This window comes from Arachis hypogaea, chromosome 19 (genome assembly GCF_003086295.3).
Source record: "Arachis hypogaea cultivar Tifrunner chromosome 19, arahy.Tifrunner.gnm2.J5K5, whole genome shotgun sequence".
Lineage (NCBI taxonomy): Eukaryota > Viridiplantae > Streptophyta > Magnoliopsida > Fabales > Fabaceae > Arachis > Arachis hypogaea.
Window position 1 is genome coordinate 136,972,538 of NC_092054.1, and position 22,613 is coordinate 136,995,150.

General features: G+C 34.6%; 1 protein-coding gene and 2 long non-coding RNA genes across 5 annotated transcripts; 1 reads left to right on the top strand and 2 right to left on the bottom strand.

The window, feature by feature from the left end:
* Positions 1 to 6,897: 6,897 nt before the first annotated feature.
* Positions 6,898 to 14,922, bottom strand: LOC114926026 (uncharacterized). The gene is made up of 2 exons (XR_011877519.1): positions 14,609 to 14,922; positions 6,898 to 7,527 (listed from the first exon to the last, which is right to left on the bottom strand). It is a non-coding gene; the product is annotated as an uncharacterized lncRNA (long non-coding RNA).
* A 1,561-nt stretch (positions 14,923 to 16,483) lies between these two features.
* On the top strand, positions 16,484 to 17,605 carry LOC112778842 (protein ALP1-like). The gene is made up of 5 exons (XM_025823122.1): positions 16,484 to 16,494; positions 16,644 to 16,710; positions 16,801 to 17,026; positions 17,124 to 17,320; positions 17,435 to 17,605. Exons 1-5 carry the CDS (start codon positions 16,484 to 16,486, stop codon positions 17,603 to 17,605), a joined length of 672 nt encoding a protein of 223 aa, XP_025678907.1.
* A 2,339-nt stretch (positions 17,606 to 19,944) lies between these two features.
* On the bottom strand, positions 19,945 to 22,321 carry LOC112780014 (uncharacterized). Of its 3 annotated transcripts, none has more exons than XR_011877312.1 (5): positions 22,190 to 22,321; positions 21,943 to 22,098; positions 21,173 to 21,319; positions 20,647 to 20,747; positions 19,945 to 20,235 (listed from the first exon to the last, which is right to left on the bottom strand). It is a non-coding gene; the product is annotated as an uncharacterized lncRNA (long non-coding RNA). The 3 variants fall into 3 exon arrangements; XR_011877314.1 differs by having other exon boundaries at positions 21,173 to 21,308; positions 22,190 to 22,269; XR_011877313.1 differs by having other exon boundaries at positions 21,173 to 21,311; positions 22,190 to 22,269.
* Between the last annotated feature and the right edge of the window lie 292 nt (positions 22,322 to 22,613).

Here is a 22,613-nt window from a genome sequence, read left to right on the forward strand (position 1 = left end):
TTTCTGTGGCATATAAACTGGAATTTGATCATGCAGCTTCTAATTGGAATTAATTGACTAAGGAATCGACAGTTAATGAATTTTAGAGGAGACTAGAAAGGTCTAAGGAATTAGGGTCTAGTCATATACAGTTTGCCATAAATTAAATCCTACACAATTAAAATAGTTAGTAAGAAAAGTTAATCCGAAAAAATAGATAACTCTGAAGCCTTAACTATCTTCTCCATATTTTATTCCCAACTCATTTACTTTACTATTTTAATTTCTGTATGATTGTTTAATGCTCCTTGAATATTCAAACACTCTTTTCTGTTTGTCTAACTAAGCCAATCAATCAATCATTGTTGCTTGATCCATCAATCATCGTGGGATCGACCCTCACTCACCTGAGGTATTACTTGGTACGACCCGGTGCACTTGCCGGTTAGTTTTTGGTTAGAAAATTCCGCACCAGATGTCGTATGCCATAGTCACAGAACTCAGCATGCAAGACCCAGAACTCGATCCTATGACACCAAAACCTCAGATCCTTAACAACGTAAAATAGAAAATACCAATTTCAAAGGTTCTGGAACGAGATGCTTACCCAGACAAGGAAGAACAACTATACTGAATAGCGATAATTTCGATGGTGGTTTCGGTGATCACGGCCACATTCCCAGTGACCCAAACGGCGGCAAAGCAGCTTCTGACAGCGACAAGAGCTTCGGCAATGGCGATGGTTCAACATGGCGGCTCTGCTCGACGGTGACTGAAACCAACATGCAAATACAGTAAGGTTTCTAAAATCTCAAACGAAGGTAAACCAAACTCATAAATCCTTATCGATGGTGGATCTTAGTGGCGGCAACGGTGTTTCTCGGTGGCAGAGGCGCGGCGGTGGCTGAGCATGGGTCTCCCTTCTCTCTCTTCTGCTCCCGAGCTCTCTGGTGCACGAATTGTGAATCACACTTTTCACAACTCGTACCACTAACCAGCAAGTGCACTGGGTCGTCCAAGTAATACCTTACGTGAGTAAGGGTCGATCCCACGGAGATTGTTGGCTTGAAGCAAGCTATGGTTATTTTGTAATTCTTAGTCAGGAAATTAGTAATAAAAGTAATTGGGTTTATGAGGAGTAAATAGCATAAATTAAATAATACTTGTTATGCAGTAATGGAGAACAAATTGAGGATTTGGAGATGCTCTTTCTTCCGAATCTCTGCTTTCCTACTGTCTTCTTTTTCACGCATGCAAGGCTCCTTCCATGGAAAGCTGTATGTTGGTGGATCACCGTTGTCAATGGCTACCATCCATCCTCTCAGTGAAAATGGTTCTATTCGGGACAGATGATCAGCCACTTAGTTTTTTGTCCCTTTTCTGTCTCTTATTTCTATATCAAACTCTTGCAAAAGCAACACCTATCTTATGAGCCTGGGTTTTGAATCCTGATTTGTAAGTAGATATTTAAGAGCAGCATGGTCAGTGTACACAATCACTTTTGATCCTACTAAGTATGATCTAAACTTGTCAATGGCATAAACCACTGCAAGCAATTCTTTTTCTGTGGTTGTGTAATTTTTCTGGGCATCATTTAAAACATGGCTAGCATAATAAATGACATGCAGAAGCTTTTCATGCCTCTGTCCCAATACTGCACCAATGGCATGGTCACTGGCATCACACATTAGTTCGAATGGTAATGTCCAGTCTGGTGCAAAAATAACTGGTGCTGTGACTAGCTTAGCTTTCAGAGTTTCAAACGCCTACAGACACTATGTGTCAAACACAAATGGCGTGTCAGTAGCTAGCAGGTTGCTTAGAGGTTTTGCAATTTTTGAAAAATCCTTTATAAATCTCCTGTAGAATCCTGCATGCCCCAGAAAGCTTCTGATTGCCTTAACATTGGCAGGTGGTGGTAATTTTTCAATTACTTCAACTTTAGCTTGATCCACCTCTATTCCCTTGTTTGAAATTTTATGCCCAAGGACAATCCCTTCAGTCACCATAAAGTGACATTTTTTCCAGTTTAAAACTAGGTTAGTCTCTTGGCATCTTTTCAGAACAAGTGCTAAATGGTTAAGGCAGGAGCTGAATGAGTCTCTAAATACTGAAGTCATCCATGAAGACTTCCAAGAATTTCTCTATCATATCAGAGAAGATAGAGAGCATGCACCTCTGAAAGGTTGCAGGTGCATTGCACAGACCAAAAGGCATCCTTCTGTAGGCAAACACTCCAGAAGGACATGTGAATGCTGTTTTCTCTTGGTCCTGAGGATCTACTGCAATTTGGTTGTAGCCTGAATAGCCATTCAAAAAGCAGTAATATTCATGACCTACTAGTCTCTCTAGCATCTGGTCTATGAATAGTAAAGGAAAGTGATCCTTCCTGGTGGCTGTATTGAGCCTTCTGTAGTCAATACACATACGCCACCCAGTAACTGTTCTTGTAGGAACCAGTTCATTTTTTTTTATTATGAATCACTGTCATGCCTCCCTTCTTGGGAACAACTTTGACAGGACTCACCCAGGGGCTATCGGAAATAGGATAAATAATCCCAGCTTCCAGTAACTTGGTGACCTCTTTCTGCACTGCTTCCTTCATGGCTGGATTTAGCCGCCTCTGTGGTTGAACTACTGGCTTAGCATTGTCCTCCAATAGGATCTTGTACATGCATCTTGCTGGGCTGATGCCCTTAAGATCACTTATGGACCACCCAAGAGCTGTCTTGTGTGTCCTTAGCACTTGAAGTAGTGCTTCCTCTTCCAGTGGACTTAAAGCAGAGCTTATAATCACCGGAAGAGTGTCATCTTCTCCCAGAAATGCATATTTCAGGGATGGTGGTAATGATTTGAGCTCAGATTTAGGAGGTTTTTCCTCTTCCTGAGGAAGTTTTAGAGGCTCTTTCAATTCCTCTGAATCCTCCAGATCAGGCTGAACATCTTTAAAGATGTCTTCCAGCTCTGATTCGAGACTCTCAACCATATTGATCTCCTCTACCAAAGAGTCAATAAGATCGACTTTCATGCAGTCTTTTGGTGTGTCTGGATGCTGCATGGCTTTGGCAGCATTTAACTTAAACTCATTCTCATTGACTCTCAGGGTTACTTCCCCCTTTTAGACATCAATGAGAGTTCATCCAGTTGCTAGGAAAGGTCTTCCTAGAATGAGAGTAGCACTCTTGTGCTCCTCCATTTCCAACACTACAAAGTCAGTGGAAAAGGCGAATGGCCCAACCCTGACAATCATGTCTTCAATCACGCCTGATGGGTATTTAATGGAGCCATCAGCAAGTTGGAGACATATCCGGGTTGGTTTGACTTCTTCAGTTAAACCAAGCTTTCTGATAGTGGATGCAGGTATTAGGTTGATGCTTGCCCCAAGATCACATAAAGCGGTCTTGGTGCAATTATCCTCTAATATGCATGGTATCATAAAGCTCCCGGGATCTTTAAGCTTTTCTGGAAAGCTTTTCAGAATGACTACACTGCATTCTTCAGTGAGGAGAACTCTTTCAGTTTCTCTCCAATCCTTCTTATGACTCAAGATCTCTTTCATGAACTTGGCATAAGAGGGTATTTGCTCAAGTGCCTCTGCAAACGGAATCTTTATTTCAAGAGTCCTGAGATAGTCTGTAAAGCGGGAAAATTACTTATCTTGCTCCTCTTGGCAGAGTTTTTGAGGATAAGGCATCTTGGCTTTATATTCCTCAACCTTAGTTGCTGCAGGTTTATTTCCTACAGAGGTGGTTGGAAAAGCCTTTTTAGAGGGGTTGCTATCAGCACTTGTGTGTGTTTGATCCCTCACTGGCGTTTGAACGCCAGAACTGAGCTTCCATTGGGCGTTTGACGCCAGCTCCTTGCCTGTTTCTGGCGTTTGAACGCCAGAATTGCGCGTGGGTTAGGCGTTTAACGTCAACTTTGCATTCTTTTCTGGCGTTTGAACGCCAGAGTTATTCCTCTCTGGGCTCTTACTGTCCTCAGAGGCATTTTGGATAATATTTTGCTCATCTTCTGTCAGTTGTTCTTTTCTTGACTTTTTGCTGCTCTGAAGTGAGGTATTTAATGTTTTCCCACTTCTTAATTGAACTGCCTGGCACTCTTCTGTTATCTGCTTTGATAACTGCTGTTTTGTCTGATTCAATTGTGCTTCCATATTTTTATTAGAATTTTTAGTGTCTTGTAGCATCTCTTTGAATTCTGCTAGCTGTTTTGTTAGAAAACACAATTATTGATTGAGTTCAGCAACTTATTCTGGAGGACCAAGTTCAGTGGACACTGCTTTGGCTTCTTCTTTTACGGAGGACCCACTACTTATGTACAGATGCTGATTTCTAGCAACTATATCAATAAGCTCTTGAGCCTCTTCAATAGTTTTTCTCATATGTATAGATCCACCAGCTGAGTGGTCTAGAGATATCTGAGCTCTTTCTGTAAGCCCATAGTAGAAGATGTTTAATTGCACCCACTCTGAAAACATTTCAGAGGGACATTTCCTTAGCATCCCTCTGTACCTCTCCCAGGTATTATAAAGGGATTCATCATCCTCTTGTTTAAAGCCTTGGATGTCCAGCCTTAGCTGTGTCATCATTTTTGGAGAGAAATATTGATTCAGGAATTTGTCTGATAACTGTTTCCATGTTTTTATGCTTGCTGTGGGTTGGTTGTTTAACCACCTTTTAGCTTGATCTTTTACAGCAAACAGAAACAGTAACAGCTTGTATACATCCTGATCTACCTCCTTGTCACGTACTGTGTTATCAATTTGCAAGAATTGTGCCAGAAACTCAGTAGGTTCTTCCTGTGGAAGACCAGAATACTGGCAGTTTTGCTGCACCATGACAATGAGCTGAGGATTTAGCTCAAAACTGTCTGCTTTGATGGGAGGTATACAGATACTACTCCCATATGCAGTAGTAGTGGGATTAGCATATGACCCCAGAGTCCTTTTGGACTGTTCATTTCCACTTAGGTCCATAATGGATAGAATGGAATTGATATGAATTGCAAAGAAAATATATTTTTGTTTTTATTTTGTATAAGTAGACAAACCAAATTATTAAGATAAATAAAAAAATAAGATAAAATAAAATAAAATAATTAGAAATTAAAATGTAAATTTTGAAAACCAAAAAAAAAAATTGAAAATGAAAATAATTGCTTAATTAAGAAGATTTGAAAAACTTTGGATATGATTTTTGAAAAAGATTTTGAATTTTGAAAAGATTTGATTTTTAAAATAAAAATATGAATTTTTAAAAAGTAATTCTCGAAAATTCAATTTAAAATAAAGAGCAAAGATATTTTTGAATTTAATGGGGGAAAGAGAAAAACAATAAAATGACACAAGACTTAAAATTTTTGGATCTAATGCTCCTTGTTTTTTGAAAGTTTTGGAGGGAAAACACCAAGGAACACCAAACTTAAAGATTTTAAGATCAAACCACAAAGAAGCCTCAAGAACACCTTGAAGAGTCACAAGAACATAAAAAGAACACCAAACTTAAAACTTTTAGAAAACTAAAAATAAGTTTTCGAAAATAAATAAGAAAAATAACAAGAGAACACCAAACTTAAAAGTTTGACATGAGATTTAATCAAAGAAAAATTATTTTTGAAAAAGTTTTAAAAAGAGGATTCCCAATTACCAAGAACATAAGCACAACTCTCTAGCCAATTGAGCTATAAATTTAAAGTGTTTTAAAGAAAAGTATTTAATGTATAAATATTTTTTTTGTATACTGATAATTTGAAAACACAAAAGAAAAACAAGAAAACACACAGAACAGGAAAAACTAAAGATCAAACAAGAAAAATAACAAGAACAACTTGAAGATTAAGAAAGAACAATGAACACAAATTCAAAAATTTAAAAGAAAGTAAAAACATGCAATTGACACCAAACTTAAAATATGAAACTAAAACTCAAACAGAAAAACTCAATTATTAGTTTATAAAAATTTTCGAAAAATTTAAAAAGAGAAAATAAGGATTTAAAAAAAATTCAACCAAAAACAATAATAGAAGACGCAATTTTAGTGACTCTAAACTAAAAAGATAAATTTTTCCTAATCTAAGCAACAAAATAAACCGTCAGTTGTCCAAACTCGAACAATCCCCGGCAACGGCGCCAAAAACTTGGTGCACAAATTGTGAATCACACTTTTCACAACTCGTACCACTAACCAGCAAGTGCACTGGGTCGTCCAAGTAATACCTTATGTGAGTAAGGGTCGATCCCACGGAGATTGTTGGCTTGAAGCAAGCTATGGTTATTTTGTAATTCTTAGTCAGGAAATTAGTAATAAAAGTGATTGGGTTTATGAGGAGTAAATAGCATAAATTAAATAATAATTGTTATGCAGTAATGGAGAACAAATTGAGGATTTGGAGATGCTCTGTCTTCCGAATCTCTGCTTTCCTACTGTCTTCTTCTTCACGCACGCAAGGCTCCTTCCATGGAAAGCTGTATGTTGGTGGATCACCGTTGTCAATGGCTACCATCCATCCTCTCAGTGAAAATGGTCCAAATGCGCTGTCACCGCATGGCTAATCATCTGTCGGTTCTCACTCATGTTGGAATAGAATCTATTGATTCTTTTGCGTCTGTCACTATGCCCAACACTCGTGAGTTTGAAGCTCGTCATAGTCATCCCTTCCCAGATCCTACTCGGAATACCACAGACAAGGTTTAGACTTTTCGAATCTCAGGAATGGCCGCCAATAATTCTAGCCTATACCACGAAGACTCTGATCGTGAACCAAGAGGCTAAGAGATACACACTCAAGCTAATGCAGATAGAACGGAGGTGGTTGTCAGGCACGCGTTCATAGGTGAGAATGATAATGAGTGTCACGGATCATCACATTCATCAGAGTGAAGTGCGAGTGAATATCTTAGAATAGAAACAAGCGTGATTGAATGAAAAACAGTAGTAATTGCATTAATTCATCGAAACACAGCAGAGCTCCTCACCCCCAACTATGGGGTTTAGAGACTCATGCCGTCAGAATTATAATATGAAACGTGTAAAATATCATGACATGCATAATAAATCTCTAAAGTTGTTTAAATACTAAACTAGTAAACTAGGTTTACAGAAAATGAGTAAACTACGATAGATAGTGCAGAAATCCACTTTCGGGGACCCACTTGGTGTGTGCTGGGGCTGAGACTTGAGCTTTACACGTGCCTAGGCTGTTTCTGGAGTTAAACGCCAGGTTGTAGCCTGTTTTGGGCCTATTTTGGGCGTTTAACTCCAACTTGTAACCTGTTTCTGGCGTTTAACGCCAGAATGCAACATGGAACTGGCGTTGAACGCCAGTTTACGTCGTTTATCTTTGAGCAAAGTATGGACTATTATATATTGCTGGAAATCCCTGGATGTATACTTTCCAACGCAATTGAGAGCGCACTATTTGGACTCCTGTAGCTCCAGAAAATCCATTTCGAGTGCAGGGAGGTTAGAATCCAACAGCATCTGCAGTCCTTTTTCAGCCACTGAATCAGATTTTTGCTCAGGTCCCTAAATTTCAGCCAGAAATTACCTGAAATCACAGAAAAACACACAAACTCATAGTAAAGTTTAGAAATGTGATTTTTATTTAAAAACTAATAAAAATATACTAAAAACTAATTAAATCATACTAAAAACTATGTAAAAACAATTCCAAAAAGCGTATAAATTATCCGCTCATCACTCTCTCTTTCTCTCTCTCTCTCTCTCTCTCTCTCTCTCTTTGCAAACGGCGACGGCGCGAGCTGGAGATGACAGCGCGAACAGCAGCAACGGAACTGGAAGCTGTCGCGACGCAACGGCGGCGAGCCCAATCACGGCACCATCCCTTCCTCTTCTCCCTGTTGCCCCCCTTCTCCTCCTCTTGTGCGTGACGACGACACGGCTGCGATGGGGAGGTGTGGCGCAGCGGCGGACGGCGATGACAACACTGAGCACGGCGCGGCAGCGAGCGGGACACGGTCCTGAGCAGCGCGACAGTGGTGCGGCAGCGGCTCCTCCCCGACAGTCTCTTCCTCCCTCTCCGATTTCCCCTTCCTCGTTTCTCTCTTTCTTTCCTTCGTTTCTTTCTTTTTTTCTATTTCTGAAGGGATGGAGCTGAGTTAGGGAGTGGCGGTGGCTAGGTTAGATTAAGGGGTTATGGTTTAATTTGATTAAAGTTAGGGTTTGAATTTAATTTGAAAGTATTTGGCTTTAGTAATTTTAATCAAATTAGGATATGTTATATTAATTTAAAATCTAATTTAATCTTTAAAAAATTACTTTAAAAAAGTATTACTTAATTATGAATTTGCTAACTGGTATTTAATCAGGTATTCTAATTTAAAAATAAAAATAATATAATTAATTTTCTTTGTTTATAAAAATTAAAGTATTAAATTCTGAAATCTCAATTATATAACTAAATCGTATTAAATTCTTATTCTTTTACAACGGTTAAGTTGTATAATTTAAATATAAAAAATTATTCAATAATTATAAGATTAAGTAAAATTTCTAATTTAATTATCAAAACTTGATTTAATAACTTTTAGTAAAATAATTTCTAAAAATAAAGTCTTTAATGAATGAATAAATTGAAATTAACCAATAATAATATTTTCCGAAAATTCCGGGCCTTACAGCAGACGTAGAAATAAAGCATGGAGGGGATAAAACTTGAACTTGTCTTACAAAGCTCCGTCAAAACAATTCCTCAATCAAAAATTGAGCTCCTCCCAAAAAAGCTAATTTTACCTACATTCCATTAGGTTGGTCATAATATGTGAGTAGATCCAACCATCATTCGATAAAATAGAGTTTACTGCCCTTCATTAGATGCTTACATCCATGTAATTAGAACCCGAATCAATAAATACAACATGAGATGGTATTTGATGGATGTGGTGCATTGTAAATGATTGTGACAAAAGATAATTGCACTAGAATATTAGACGAAAAGAATAAGTTGGAGTAAGAACAATCATTAAATTATCAAAAGAATAATATAATAGAATGAGCATATAGAAAAGTACTATAAATTATAAATTGTACTTTAAAAGGATCAACTGTAATGAAAATCGAAGAATACATTCTTATTCTATGAAGTGGTTAAGAAATAATAATAAATTAAAAAAAAAGTGAGTTGACTCTCTTATCTAGACTCACGAACCACAAAAAAATACTATATATAGCCTTTATTAATTAGAACAAAAATAATTATATAAATTAGTTAGTATTAAGTTAATTTTTCATTATTTATGTTATACATCATATATTTGCCGTGATTGAATAAGTCATTATCATATCATATACATTTTTATCATGATTAGAATCATAGATTTTTGTTTTAATTTTTTAAGGTAGATATCAATATCAACTTGCCGGAAATTACGATTAATTTAAAATGATTTTATAATGATTAAAAATTAAAATTATTGATAATTAACATAATTATGTATTGAATACTGATTTGATGTATAATTATAAAAAAATTATTGAGAATTAATATAATTATGTATTAAATGCTAATTTGATGTATAATGATTGACAATAATTAAAATAATTATATAAAAATAAAATATAGCAACTAAAATTAAATTTGTTAACTAATTAAAATTAGGTAGACTATGTTTGACAATTATTTTAGTATTTAATTATTATTATTATTATTATTATTATTATTATTATTATTATTATTATTATTATTATTATTATAAATGGGATGGGTCACTGTTAATGTAACAAATTGCCACTAATAAAATTATTGTATAATAAATGAGAATTAGAATTCTATCAATATAATTAAAATAATTAAAAATATTTTCGATTGATAATTAGTTTAATAATGTATTAAATATTAATTTTATATAATTATACTAAAGATATTTTTATGAATTTGTATAATCATGCATTATTTATTAAATACTAATTGTAATATAATTGTAATATTGTAATATAATTATAATAAAGAGATTTTTTAAAATAAATTTAGAGGAGAGAATAGTATTTTCATTTTGAAGGAAAAATGAATTTATAAAGAATTAACACCTCACTTTCATTAGTTGATAATGCGTTAAATATTAATTTTATATAATTATAATAAAGATATTTTCCTAAATTAGTATAATCATACATTATTCATTAAATGCTATTTGTAATATAATTATAATAAAAATATTTTTCTAAAATAAATTTAGAGGAGAGAATATTGCTTTCATTTGGAAAGAAAAAAGACTTCATGAAAAATTGACACCTCACTTTTATTAGTTGAGAAAATATTCAATTTTAATATATTAAGTACGTAGATTATGCTGCCATGACACTCATACATTAAATTTAGAAATTATTTATTTATGTATCATCAATAAAAATTTTTAAAACTTTATTTATAAATTATAAATTATTATTTATTTAAATTTTTAGTTTTAAAATTTTTAAATTTACTTTTTTTAGGTCGTTAGATATTTAATTTTTAATATTATTGAAGTAATTTAAAAATTTTTTTTATAAATTATAAATTATTTTCTTAGATTATTACTTTTTAAAATTTTAAATTATAGTTATATTTTATTTTATTATAATAATATTATTCTTTTATTTAAAAAAAATCTAATAATAAGTTTACGTAAAACCAATAATAATTTTATTTAAAAAACTAAATAAAAAGATAAAGGAGTCTCTTTGATTTAAATTTATAAATGAATTAACTAAATTTACTTAATAATAATAATAATAATAATAATAATAATAATAATAATAATAATAATAATAATTCTATTTAAAAATACTAAATAAAAAGATAATGCAGTCTCTTTAATTTAAATTTATGAATAAATTAACTATTTTACCTTTTAAATTAGTTATCTCATATTTTTAATCACTTTTATTTTCGAAAAAATTATAGTGTTAAATTAGTTAGTTATTAGGGTTTATAATTCATATTTATTTATTTTATCTGTAACTAAATTCATAGATTAATTCAAATTACAAGTATAAAAATAATATCCTTTCTATAAAAACCATACAATTATTTAAAATTCATAGATCAATTTAAATTCATAAAGAATTTAAAAGTTTTGTATATGTTCAAAATTATTCAATTACCACTAGGGTTTGAGTACTTTGCTAGAGTTTAAGTGCTTGTGAGTCTTTTTCAAGTAGAATTCTAATTTTGATTCAAACATGGAGGCCTCCTCTAATACGTAAAACAGAATCATGGGAGACAAAGGGTAAGGTCTCGGGAGTGAGGAGGAAAGGGAGTAGCTAAGGCAAGAAGGAGTCATCCTCTTTGATACCTCAGCTATTCAGGAGGGTTTGGAGGAGTGCCAAGGAGTCTTGTTGACAGATTACATACTATCAGATAAAAGTTTTATCATTGGTACGATTGAACCTGTAATGAAGGGAATATGGAGGCATCTAGATGGACTGCGGGTGCTGGATCATGAAAATAACAAATTCTAATTTTTTTTCGACAAAGTACAAGACATGAACCGAATCGAAAAAGAAGTTCCTTGGCTATTTAAAAATTTCATACTTAACATTAAGAGGTGGATGGAGGAGATGGAGATTGAAAAAGAAGATTTTTTCTATGTTCCTATATGGATTCAACTATGGGGGGATGTCATAATATTGTAAAACGAAAGAACTTGGAAGGAAAATAGGAGAAGCATTAGGGCAGGTTGTGGATGTGGACTTGTTTCTAATGAGAGGGCAAGAGACTCGGGTAGTAAAAGTAAGAGTCAACATGGATGTAACACAAAAATTAAAGCAAGCGATCAAAATTGTAGGACCTAACAGGAGAATAATTGAAATATGATTGAAATATGAGCGGATTGGTTGTTTCTGTTCAGTCTGCGGACATTAGGACCATGAAACACGAAACTGTATCGAAGGATCTGATGAAGGTGAGGAAGAGCAAGGTGAAAAGGAGAGTTGGGGTGAATGGCTAAAGGCTGAGCAAACTGGGAAGCGGATAGAGGTGTTGAAGGAGAATTCAGATCCCATAAAAAATAAACCAAATTGAAAACTGGAAAATAGAACGAAGAAACCTACTCCTGTTAGCCTTCTAAGAAAATTCAGTGATCTATCAATGGAGAAAAAAGGAACACAACAGCAACAGGACCAAGTAATAGTCATTGAAGATAACGAGGAAGGAACCGGGGAGAATTCTGAACGACTAAATCAAGGAAGGGAGATGATGGGAGTATTAGGGGAGAATGTACAAGTAGTGAAGAATGTGAATGAAGACATTATACAAACAGCAAGCCATGACAAGTCTTTTACTATCCATCGTACAAGCCAAACCATAGCAACAAGAAATAAAAGATTCAAAATAAAATATTTGGCAATGCAGGAAGGAACGAAGATGAATATGATGATAGGAGTGAAGAGGAACAATGACTTGGAGGAAGACCTAGATAAAAAATAGGAGGGGATACAAGGAATGGAGGTTGCTAAAACGGGGTATAGTGCCAACCCAAATTTGGCACTCCAACCCAAATGAAGATGTTGATGTGAAACTGCTGGGGGTTGGAGAAATTTCTAGCAGTTCACAATATCCAAAGGATAAGGAGATCTCATTCTCCTGATTTGTTATTTTTATGTGAAACCAAAAACAACTCATTGTTTGTTGCACAGTGTGAGAAGCTGAGTTTCAAGAACTCATTTTGTGTAGAGCCACAATGAGTTGGTGGTGGTTTGGTGCTTGCATGGAAGGAGGAGATTCGATTAATATTGAGAAAACTGCATCCGTTTTCATACAATTCGACTGGCTGGAACCAAGTAGTGGCAAGAAATGGAGCATTTTTAGAGTTCACTTACACAGGAAAAGAATCAAAGGAAAGCTCAATTTGAAAAGGTACAACAATGTTTAAATTCTTTTAACTCTATGTACCTTATCATTGGAGATTTCAATGCCATTCTTGCTCATCATGAAAAAGAGGGCGGAAGGCCCAAATCAGCAAGTTCTATACGAGAATTTCAAAATTTTGTTGATGAGGGAAACCTTAGAGATTTCATGTTTGAAGAGCCTAAATTTACATAGTGTAATAAACAATATGGAAGTAATTTAATCAGGGAGAGAATTGATAGATGCTTGGTATCTTAGGATTGGATGGCAGCATACCCAGATGAAAAAATTATTCATTTAGATGATCATGGCTTTGATCATAGACCTCTTCTTTTAACTCTGGAATTTTCCAAATGGAAGATAAAGCACAGGTTCCACTTTCAGAAGAGGTGGTGTGAGGAGAAACAAGTGAGAAGAATAGTTAAAGAGGCATCGCAAACTCCTTGTACATGTTCGGCTATATTCATATTGGCGAATAAACTTTGAACTATTCGTCACAAGTTAGTGCAATGGAAAGCTACTAATTCCTACAACTCTGAAAAGTTGATTCAAGATACTAAAAGGAAGCTGGAGAAAGAAAAAAATGAAAGCTCATGAGGCAGATAGAAGTCGAATCCTAAACCTTGAAACAACTTTACAAGAAGCATATGAGAAAGAGGAACGATATTAGAAAGAGAAATCAAGAGTGAAATGGTATAAATGGGGAGACCAGAATACTAAGTTTCTTCATTCTCAATTTTGGATGCATAATAACCAAAATAGAATTGAAAAATTGGTAGATGATGTAGGGCAGGAATTCACAGACACGAACATCATTGGGAGGATGTCTTAAAATTTTTTTGAAAAATTGTTTGCAACTTCTAATCCAGATGAACCAAATGTGATATTAGAGGGTCTGGAGACAAAGGCGGAGAACAGAGATAATATAATTCTGTCTCAGCCAATTTCGGAAAAAGAAATCAAGCGTGCATTTTTTTCAATTAATCCTTATTCAGCCCCAGGTGAAGATAGCTTCACAGGCAGATTCTTCCATTTCTTTTGGGATATTATTAAGAAGGAATTGGTGCAAGTAGTTACAAGTTTCTTCTCGGGTGGAAAAATGTTAAGGGTTTTGAACCACACTCAAATATGCTTAATTGCGAACATTCCAGGCACAGCCTCGATGAGCCAGATTTTCCCGATAAATTTAAGCTTTGTTTTCTACAAAACCATTTCCAAATTTCTTGTGCATAGAATGCAAAAAATGTTGCAGAAGATAATCAGCAAAAATCAGAGTGCCTTCATGAAAGGACTTTTGATTAGTGACAATGTTCTAGTCACTCATGAGCTGATGCATTTCTTGAAAAACAAGAGGTATGGTGACTACGACATGACTTTTAAATTGGATATAAGTAAGGCATATGACAGGGTTGAATGGAATTTTGTTTAGGAGATCATGAAGAAATTGGGCTTTTGTAACAAATGGATTGATTAGATAAGGAGTGTGTTACTACGATGTCGTACTCTGTTACTGTGGATGGTCACTCACTAGGATTTTTTAAGCCAACGAGAGGTCTCCAAAAAGGAGATCTTCTCTCCCCTTATCTTTTCTTACTATGTGCAGAGGGTTTTTTCTTGAAAGAACTCATAAAGCTCTCCTGGTCAATCATCGAATTCAGACGAGAATCTCCAATTTTAAGTACATGCCCTAGATGCCAAATGGAACCTAAAACAGTGATGCATTGCTTGATTAATTGCTCAAAATCAGCAAAAAATTGGCAAGGATTAGGGGTTCAATTCATACCTGGCACCTTCTTGGAAGTTTGGGATTGGTGGATAGAAGTAACGATGAAGGCAAGAGGAGGCTATCACCACAAAAGCCTCATAGCAGTAACGCTTTGGAAGATTTGGTTGGCACAAAACCTGAAGATCTTCGAACAACGAGACATTACTCCTAAGCAGATTATTTCATCATCAAAGAGTTTGATGGAGGAATTTCTTCCATTAGTTCCTTCTTGAAAGCTCTGCGTTCTCTTTACTGCATAATACCTTCTTTTCATTTCGTTATTTCTGAACCTATTTTATTTTTTGTCTTTTGATGTTTTAGCCACTTCTTTTGGTTGTAGTCCAAGTTGGACCAAATATTTATTCAATAAATCAATAAACTTCTGACTTTGAGAAAAAGAGTAAAGTGACAATTAAGTCTCTGAGAATTTCGCGTTCGGACAATTTAGCCCCAGAAAAAAATAACAAATAGATCCCTTAGGTAGCGTTTGTTTTTGGAGACAGTACACAAAGACATGGACAATAAATGTTTAAAACGTGTTTGGTAGCAGAGACATGGACAGTGGACATATTGTCTCTGGAACAGTTTTTTTAATTTTAGTGTCCACTCTTTTATGGAGGACAATGATGGACACGGGAATTAACAAAGTGGACACAGATTTTTTAATGAAAATTCTTTTCCATTTTATCCCTACATATTATTATTATTCCATTGTTACCCTCTTTTAAATCATATCATAAGCCCTAATTTTGTGTTGTGCAGCAGCCTTCTCCTCCAAGATTATCTTTCCCTTGCTCTCTGTTTCGTCTCTCCTTCTTCCTTCTCTTTTTCAGATTCTTTTTTCGTTTCACTTCCCAGGTATAGCTCTCCGTCTATTCTCTTTCTCTTTCTCTTTGATCTCTGTCCCTTTCTTCTTCTTATTTCTCTTCTTTCTCTCTGTCTCTTCTCTTTCTCTTTGCTCTCTGTCCCATTCTTCTTCTTCTTATTTCTCTTCTTTCTCCGGTGTTCTATTGTTTAGTACTTTATCTTATTCTTCTTTCTTTTTCTTTGTTTCTTTTTCTTCTTCTTTACTGCTTCTCCTCTTCATTTTTTTGCTCAACTAATTTAACTACAACATTTCAGAAGCAAAATATTTATTAGAGCTTGTCACAACTTTTGGAATTCACGTGTTCTTCTCTTTCTCAGTCACGCAGGTATATAACTCTGCCTTTCCTCTTTGCTTCTTAATTTCGTTTGTATTGTTTTACTTTAAATTATTGGGTTCTTCTGGCTTCTGTTATTTTTATTTGTTTATATTGTTTGTGATTTGAAAATATAAAAATTGAATATGGACATGAGAAATGGTATTTTTGGTGTCAAAATTTTTAATTTATGCAGTCCTGCTGTGAATAAATGATTGAACATATTTTGTTTAGAATGGAATAAGGAATGAAAAAAAATTATATTGAACTCTTCTTATTGATTTGAATGCAAAAATAAAATAATTAGTTGGTGATGTTGTTATTTTTATTCTTATTGATTATTTATAGTATTTATGTTATTTTATAATAAATTATGATTTAAATTTTTTATCTGTTGTTAGGGAAGAAATGGAACCATTGGACTACTCTGAACAATTTAGGCGATTTCTTTTTTTTTATTATTTTATGATTGAGATTGAACTTGAGATAGCCACAATATTAATTTTGATGTTTGCATTTTTTTGTTTGAGAAATAAGAGAAGGAGACATTTGTTTATTAGGAATAGAGAAATTAATACTAATCCCTTAAGACGGAATGTGTTAAGTCGCATAATAGGAGGAGGCGATAGGAATTGTATTTGGGAATTAAGGATGAGCGTAGATGCATTAGGAAGATTATGTGAGTTACTTAAAGTTCAGGGTGGATTAAGCGATGAATGTCATGTAAATATACCAGAGCAAGTGATTATATTTTTAATAATTTTAGCTCATCATAAAAAGAATCGCACACTCCAAGTTAGATTTTATAGGTCATGAGAAACAATAAGTAAGTATTTTAATAAAGTTTTGTCATCGGTAATATGTGTCCAAAGCCTGTTGTTTGCAAAGCCTGTTCCTGTTCCAGATGACTGCATAGATCCCCGATGGAAATGGTTCAAGGTACGTCTAATGAAGAAACGCGGTTGTGGTTTTGTATTATATATGGTTTGGTATAGAGATAGTTTTGAACCTTCAATTTCTTTGCTTTAGAACTGTCTAGGAGCATTAGATGGAACATATATAGATGTGACTGTCCCTGAAGAAGACAAATCAAGATACAGAACAAGAAAGGGTAAAATATCAACCAACGTCCTAGGCGTATGCAATCGAGATATGAATTTTGTGTACGTACTTAGTGGATGGGAAGGATCCGCATCGGATTCAAGAGTCCTTAGAGATGCAATTTCACGTCGTAATAACCTCAAGATACCAATTGGTATGTAATAGTTAAATTTTAGGTAACAAAAACACTTCAAAATTTTTAATTCATAAAATTTTCTTAATCCTCATAACGTGTCTCTTTTAATTTATAGGGAATTATTATTTAGTGGATGCTGGTTATACTAATTGCAAGGGGTTTCTAGCACCATATAGGCAAACTCGATACCACGTACAAGAATGGGCCTATGGTAGAAATGCGCCTAGAAACTTTCGAGAATATTTTAACAAGAAGCACTCTTCAGCTAGGAACATTATTGAACGTTGTTTTGGTTTATTGAAGAAGAGATGGGCAATTTTGAGGAGTCCTTGTTTCTACCAAATCAAGACACAAAATAAAATAATTATTGCTTGTTGTTTATTACAAAATTTTATTCGGCTTAATATGGACTCCGATCCTGAGGAGGACATATCACTTGAGAATGAGCAAGTGCTTATTGGAGAGGAGCATGGTGATAACCAAGATGGCGATGATGAAATGATTGATAGTGTAGAGGGCAGCAATGAATGGAATGATTGGCGAGACAACTTAGCACATGAAATGTACAATGAGTGGATGCATAGCCGAATTAATTAATTGTCATATGATTGGCTTATTTGATTGAAAATGTATATTATTGATTCATTTTGATTCATTCTCTCTAATCTTAATATTTTTTGAAATCTTTATATTCCTGTATTTGTTACTTGTACAATCGTCTTCTCTTCCTTTTCCATATTTTTCTTCAACATAGTGTCAAAGTGGTAACATCAACTAAGACCTAATCATATAACTATTTTTCTGTGTTCCTAAAAGATGGATCATCTTTCTTTTGTAGCCTCCTGTTTTCACATTTCTGTGATTTCTGTTTATATCTACGTCTTGCATTTTCCTGCTTGCAATCATATTTAACTCTTTTCCAGCCCAATTTCCCTTTTAGATTGATTGAAAGATTGGTTAGCTTTGTTTCATGATATTTATTATATCTGGTGGGTTTTCTTATCCTTTTTAATTCCCCGTCTAATGAATTTAAAAAAAAAAAACAGTTTCCAACTAACTTGCCATTCCTCTGATTTCTTATCAAAATTTTTAGCTTGGTTGGAAGTTGGAACTCATGCTTAGCTCACTTAATCTCTTGTTGTCACTTTCTTTCAAAACAAGCATTAATTACCTAGATTTTGAAAAAATAATTGATGGAAAGGCAACCTGAACTATACATACCAATGTTCAAGCTGCTAGTTGCCATGTCTTAGGACACCTTCACCAAAGAATGCTCTTCTAGCCAAGCTAACTGCCTTTGGCTTGTTTTTGATAGTTTGAATTATTATGTGTATTTTATTTAAATATATTGTATTGATACATTATAAAGATAATGTCATGATATGTTTATGATGTTCAATTGAATTCTGATTTAGTTAAATCTAGATTGTAGAGACAAATGGACAGACATGTTTGGACTGATGAGGAGACAGAGGTATTTGTTGATTTTATGGAGGAGCTTGTCATTGAAGGAAGAATAGCTGATGCAGGTCAATTTAGGCCTGGATCTTTTGAGAAACTTGCTGCAAAAATGAATGAGAGGTTTTCAAGTGGTGGTTTTCAAATAACTCATTGCAAAAACAAGGTTAAGAGGTTGAAAGAGAAATATCAATTTGCTGCTGACATGGCAGGCTGTAGCGGTTTTGGATGGGATGATGTGAAGCAATGCGTGGTTGTGGACAACAAAGAGATCCTCGCTGCTTATATGAAGGTTGGTTTACAAGTTTGATTTTGTTGAATTAATTTTATTCTACTTGATAGTCTGTCCTTCTTAGTTGATCTTTTATTTTTTATTTTTTCTAGAAACAAGGAGTAAGGTTGTATACTCCAGGAAAGCCTTTTCCCCTTTATACGCGTTTGGAAAAAATATTTTGTAAGGAAAGAGCAAATGGGGATGCTGCTGTATGCGGCAATGACGCTGAAGAAGAAGTGCAAATGAATGGGTATGAAGAAATGGACGAAGAAGATACGGATTTCTTTAACTCAAATCATGATTGTAGTGAATCTCTACTCCAACAATCAAATTCTGTGGCTTCATCTTCTGGGAAGAAACAAGGAAAGAAGCCTTCCTCATTTAAAGCGGCAAAGGATACCAAGATAATGAAGGAGTTAACTGACACGCTGAAATATGTGTTCGATCAACAGGGAAAGCGTTTGGATGCTTTTGCCCAAGCTATGGTAAACACTCGTGAGGAAAAAAAGACTGGTGATATACTCAGTGAACTTGGATTCACTGATGATGAAGTTATTTCTATTGCACTCAAGTTCTCTACAAATCCTCAACTGGAAAAAATGTTTTGGTCATTGGAAAATAGTCAGAAAACCGGATTTATTAGAGCTATATTGCATACTTAGAATTGGAGTTAATCTCTTTGAGTTATCATTTCATTTTGTGCAGACTTAGGTTCAAACAAGCATAATTTTACATGCAAGATTTTTTTGATGTTAGTGCATAGTTAGTTTTACGTATTGGTTTTAATTATGTTACTGCAGAAACTTGTTCAAAATGGGTGCTTAATTGTTTAAGCTTTTGGTTAGAAATTGTTTAATTGTTTAAGATTTTGGTTAGAAATTAATATCTTGTATATGGTTTAAAATAAATATAAATTCATTTATTGTAAATTATTTTTTTTTTAAAAAAATAATGTTTTTTTCATAAGGTTACGTCCAGTCTTCGATGTTAGTTTTTCCGGTGTTCATTGTTAATAAGGTTGAAGAATAGATAATTTGCAATTAGTAGACCTCATTTCATTGTGTTGCACTAGTCTAGAAAGGTTTGTTATGCAAAAGAACCCAAAATAGTTAAATGGAGCGGTTCAAGAACACCTGGGAAACTCATATATTGTATTTCACAAAAATCAACCATGTAGAGATGGAATGAACAAGCATAACTCAAATGGTCCACTTCTGAAAAATAAAGCTCGAAAACTATTATTAAGTGTAACAATAAGTGACACAAGTTATTGAAACTTCAGGCTCAACGATATTCTACATGTAAATGCATATGTCCCATGTCCTAAACATGTATGCATATTCTCTCTTCTCTCATGGAAATTTGAAATAGAATAAAATGATGACTGTGAATAATATTTTAAAAAAAATAAAATATTAAGCAGTTACAGTTTGATCATTTTGTACTTCATCAACCATCAGCCATTCCCACCTCTGAAAACCAAACTCAGTCCTTCCTGTAACAGAGAACACACAGTTAGTCAAATTTCCATGCTTCAATTACATTTTATGCTACATCAAAACTACAATGCAAAAGCATCTCAATTGATTAAAACAATGGCTTTCCTCTGTTACCAAAAAGAAAAGTCTACCCAAGCTAGAAACAAAAGTGGGGTGTTCAAGGAGAGAAGTCCTAGCCTCCTACGTCAGTTTGTGGTCAAAACTCCCCATTCATACCCCAATCCAGAGGATCTAAATGTGCTTGGCTGTGGCAGATAGCAATAGCTCTTCAAAACAGAGCTTGCCTCTAAAGTGAGTAAGAGCCTATCCAGCTTTTGCTTAATCTAAGTGCACAGCAATATTTATTTACAAATGAATTCACCCTTATTGGTTCACTTTACAAATGAATTCACTCTTATGGTCCATACCTTCATGCTGCTGCTTTTCTTTTCTTTTCCCTTAGCTCATTTTCTTCTAGGAATTTTCTTTCTTCACCTTAAGCTATCGGCACCTTCACCTTGGTAGAATTCTAGCAGGAAGATCAACCAGTGTTAGATTAACAACTACCAAAATTACCAAAGTAAATGGATGACACGAATCTTTCAAACTGAGATGTATAGGAACAGAATGGACAATAATATAAGGCCACTTGAAACGGAGTTCCCTCCGGCCCTTCGTGATATATAACACGGAACCCTTCATTATCCTATTTTATCTGTTTAAAGAAGTAACATTACAACAATGCAAATTACTGATTTCAAGTTCTATATCTAAAAGGATGGACAATAAAAATATAGCATAGTTGTAGTGTAGATAGCATACTTTCCAATCAGTGTATGATGGTGTACTTGTACTAGACCCTTTACTATATTCAGAAACACTCCTCAACTATAGTACTAATAAACATTCAATCATTACAACACAAATATGGCTAAGGAATGCTGTTATTAGTACCTTGTTGTTTTGAAGAATGCAAGAGTTGAGTCTGAACAAGGTTTTTGAGCATGTGATAATTTGTCATATGAGGTGAGGCAAGAGTGTTGTCCAGCCTCTCCCTATACAGCTCCACAATCTCTCTTTTCTTCTCCATCTTCTTTGCATCTTCAAAGAAAAAAAAAAACACAAGAAAGTCCATTTTACTAAAAAACACACAATCTTCATGATAAGCTCAATTCATATAGTCAAGTACTAATAATAGTATCCAGGAAGTAAATTTTGATCAAAATTTAATATTGCACTTACATGAAACTTTGCTCAGTTTGGCTTTGAATGACAGTAAAAGATTGGAATTTGCATAAGCTAAATCAATGAAAGAATTATTGAGTTGGTAATATGATAATTAGAAGAATATATAGAGGATATTTTCCTTAAAGTGGGGGACCACAAGCTAACAAGAACTGCACAAAATAGTAGAATATAGTGTTCCAACATGGAAGTGCTCATAACAAATTTCTTATTGTATAAAATATAGTGTTCCAACATGGAAGTGCTCATAAAACTAATAATGAAATCCATGAGCCAGCACTTTGCCATGAAAGTGCAGTGCTTTTTCAGCGTTACCACATAGACAGAGAGCTTTGATGATTGTTGTCAACGTTACGGTATAAGGCTGAAAATCACTCTTGAAAATCTTTGCAAAAGCAGCGACAGCAAGAGTGATCCAAATCCATTCCGCAGGAACAATTGATTAAGATATTCAAAGTAAATAAGTTGGGAGCGATTACCCTGGATTGCAATTGCTGAAAAAGGGAAATGGCGGTGGGGCAATGGTTGGTCTTGGCAAGAGATCCCAAAATCTTGGGGAATTGAAGGATGGATGGAGGGCGACACATAAAGAGCATGCGAGTGAAGGAATCAACAGCTTCATCAAGCGATTGGGGCTAAGAGTGAGAGTGTAGGGATGAAGTTGAAGGGAAGCAAAGACCGAGAGCGGAATGAGGAACATAATTTGGGATTTGAAGAAGAGCGTACCTTAACATGATTCGTGAGAATGGGAACAATGACAACATTCTTGCAATCAAGAGAGGTAGGGTAAAATGGAATGCGATGTGTTGAAGAGTAGTCCACCAGAGAGAGTGAGAAGAGTTTAGCGAAAGGTTAGGGAGGGCAAGGATTAGAGATACAGGGAAGGAGGGGAGGGATGTCTATTTTAGTCATTTTACCTAATATTATAGTCTTGTCCATGTATTTTTATGTGTATCCAAACATGATACTGGACATTACATTAGTGTCTTGTCCATCATATCCAAACACAATACATGAACAATAATTTTTAATGTCTCCGTCCTATTGTCTCTGTCTCAGTGTACTGTTCTGTTCTGTCTCTGAAAACAAACGCAGCCTTAGGGAACAAAACGTGGACACGTTATATCCTTCCGTCAGTTAGACCAACAGC

Coding starts and splice junctions, on each gene's coding strand:
- LOC112778842 (XM_025823122.1), top strand. Junction 17,027..17,123: donor TAACCTCAAGATACCAATTG/GTATGTAATAGT, acceptor TTTAATTTATAG/GGAATTATTATTTAGTGGAT. Junction 17,321..17,434: donor GTTTATTGAAGAAGAGATGG/GCAATTTTGAGG, acceptor GATCCTGAGGAG/GACATATCACTTGAGAATGA.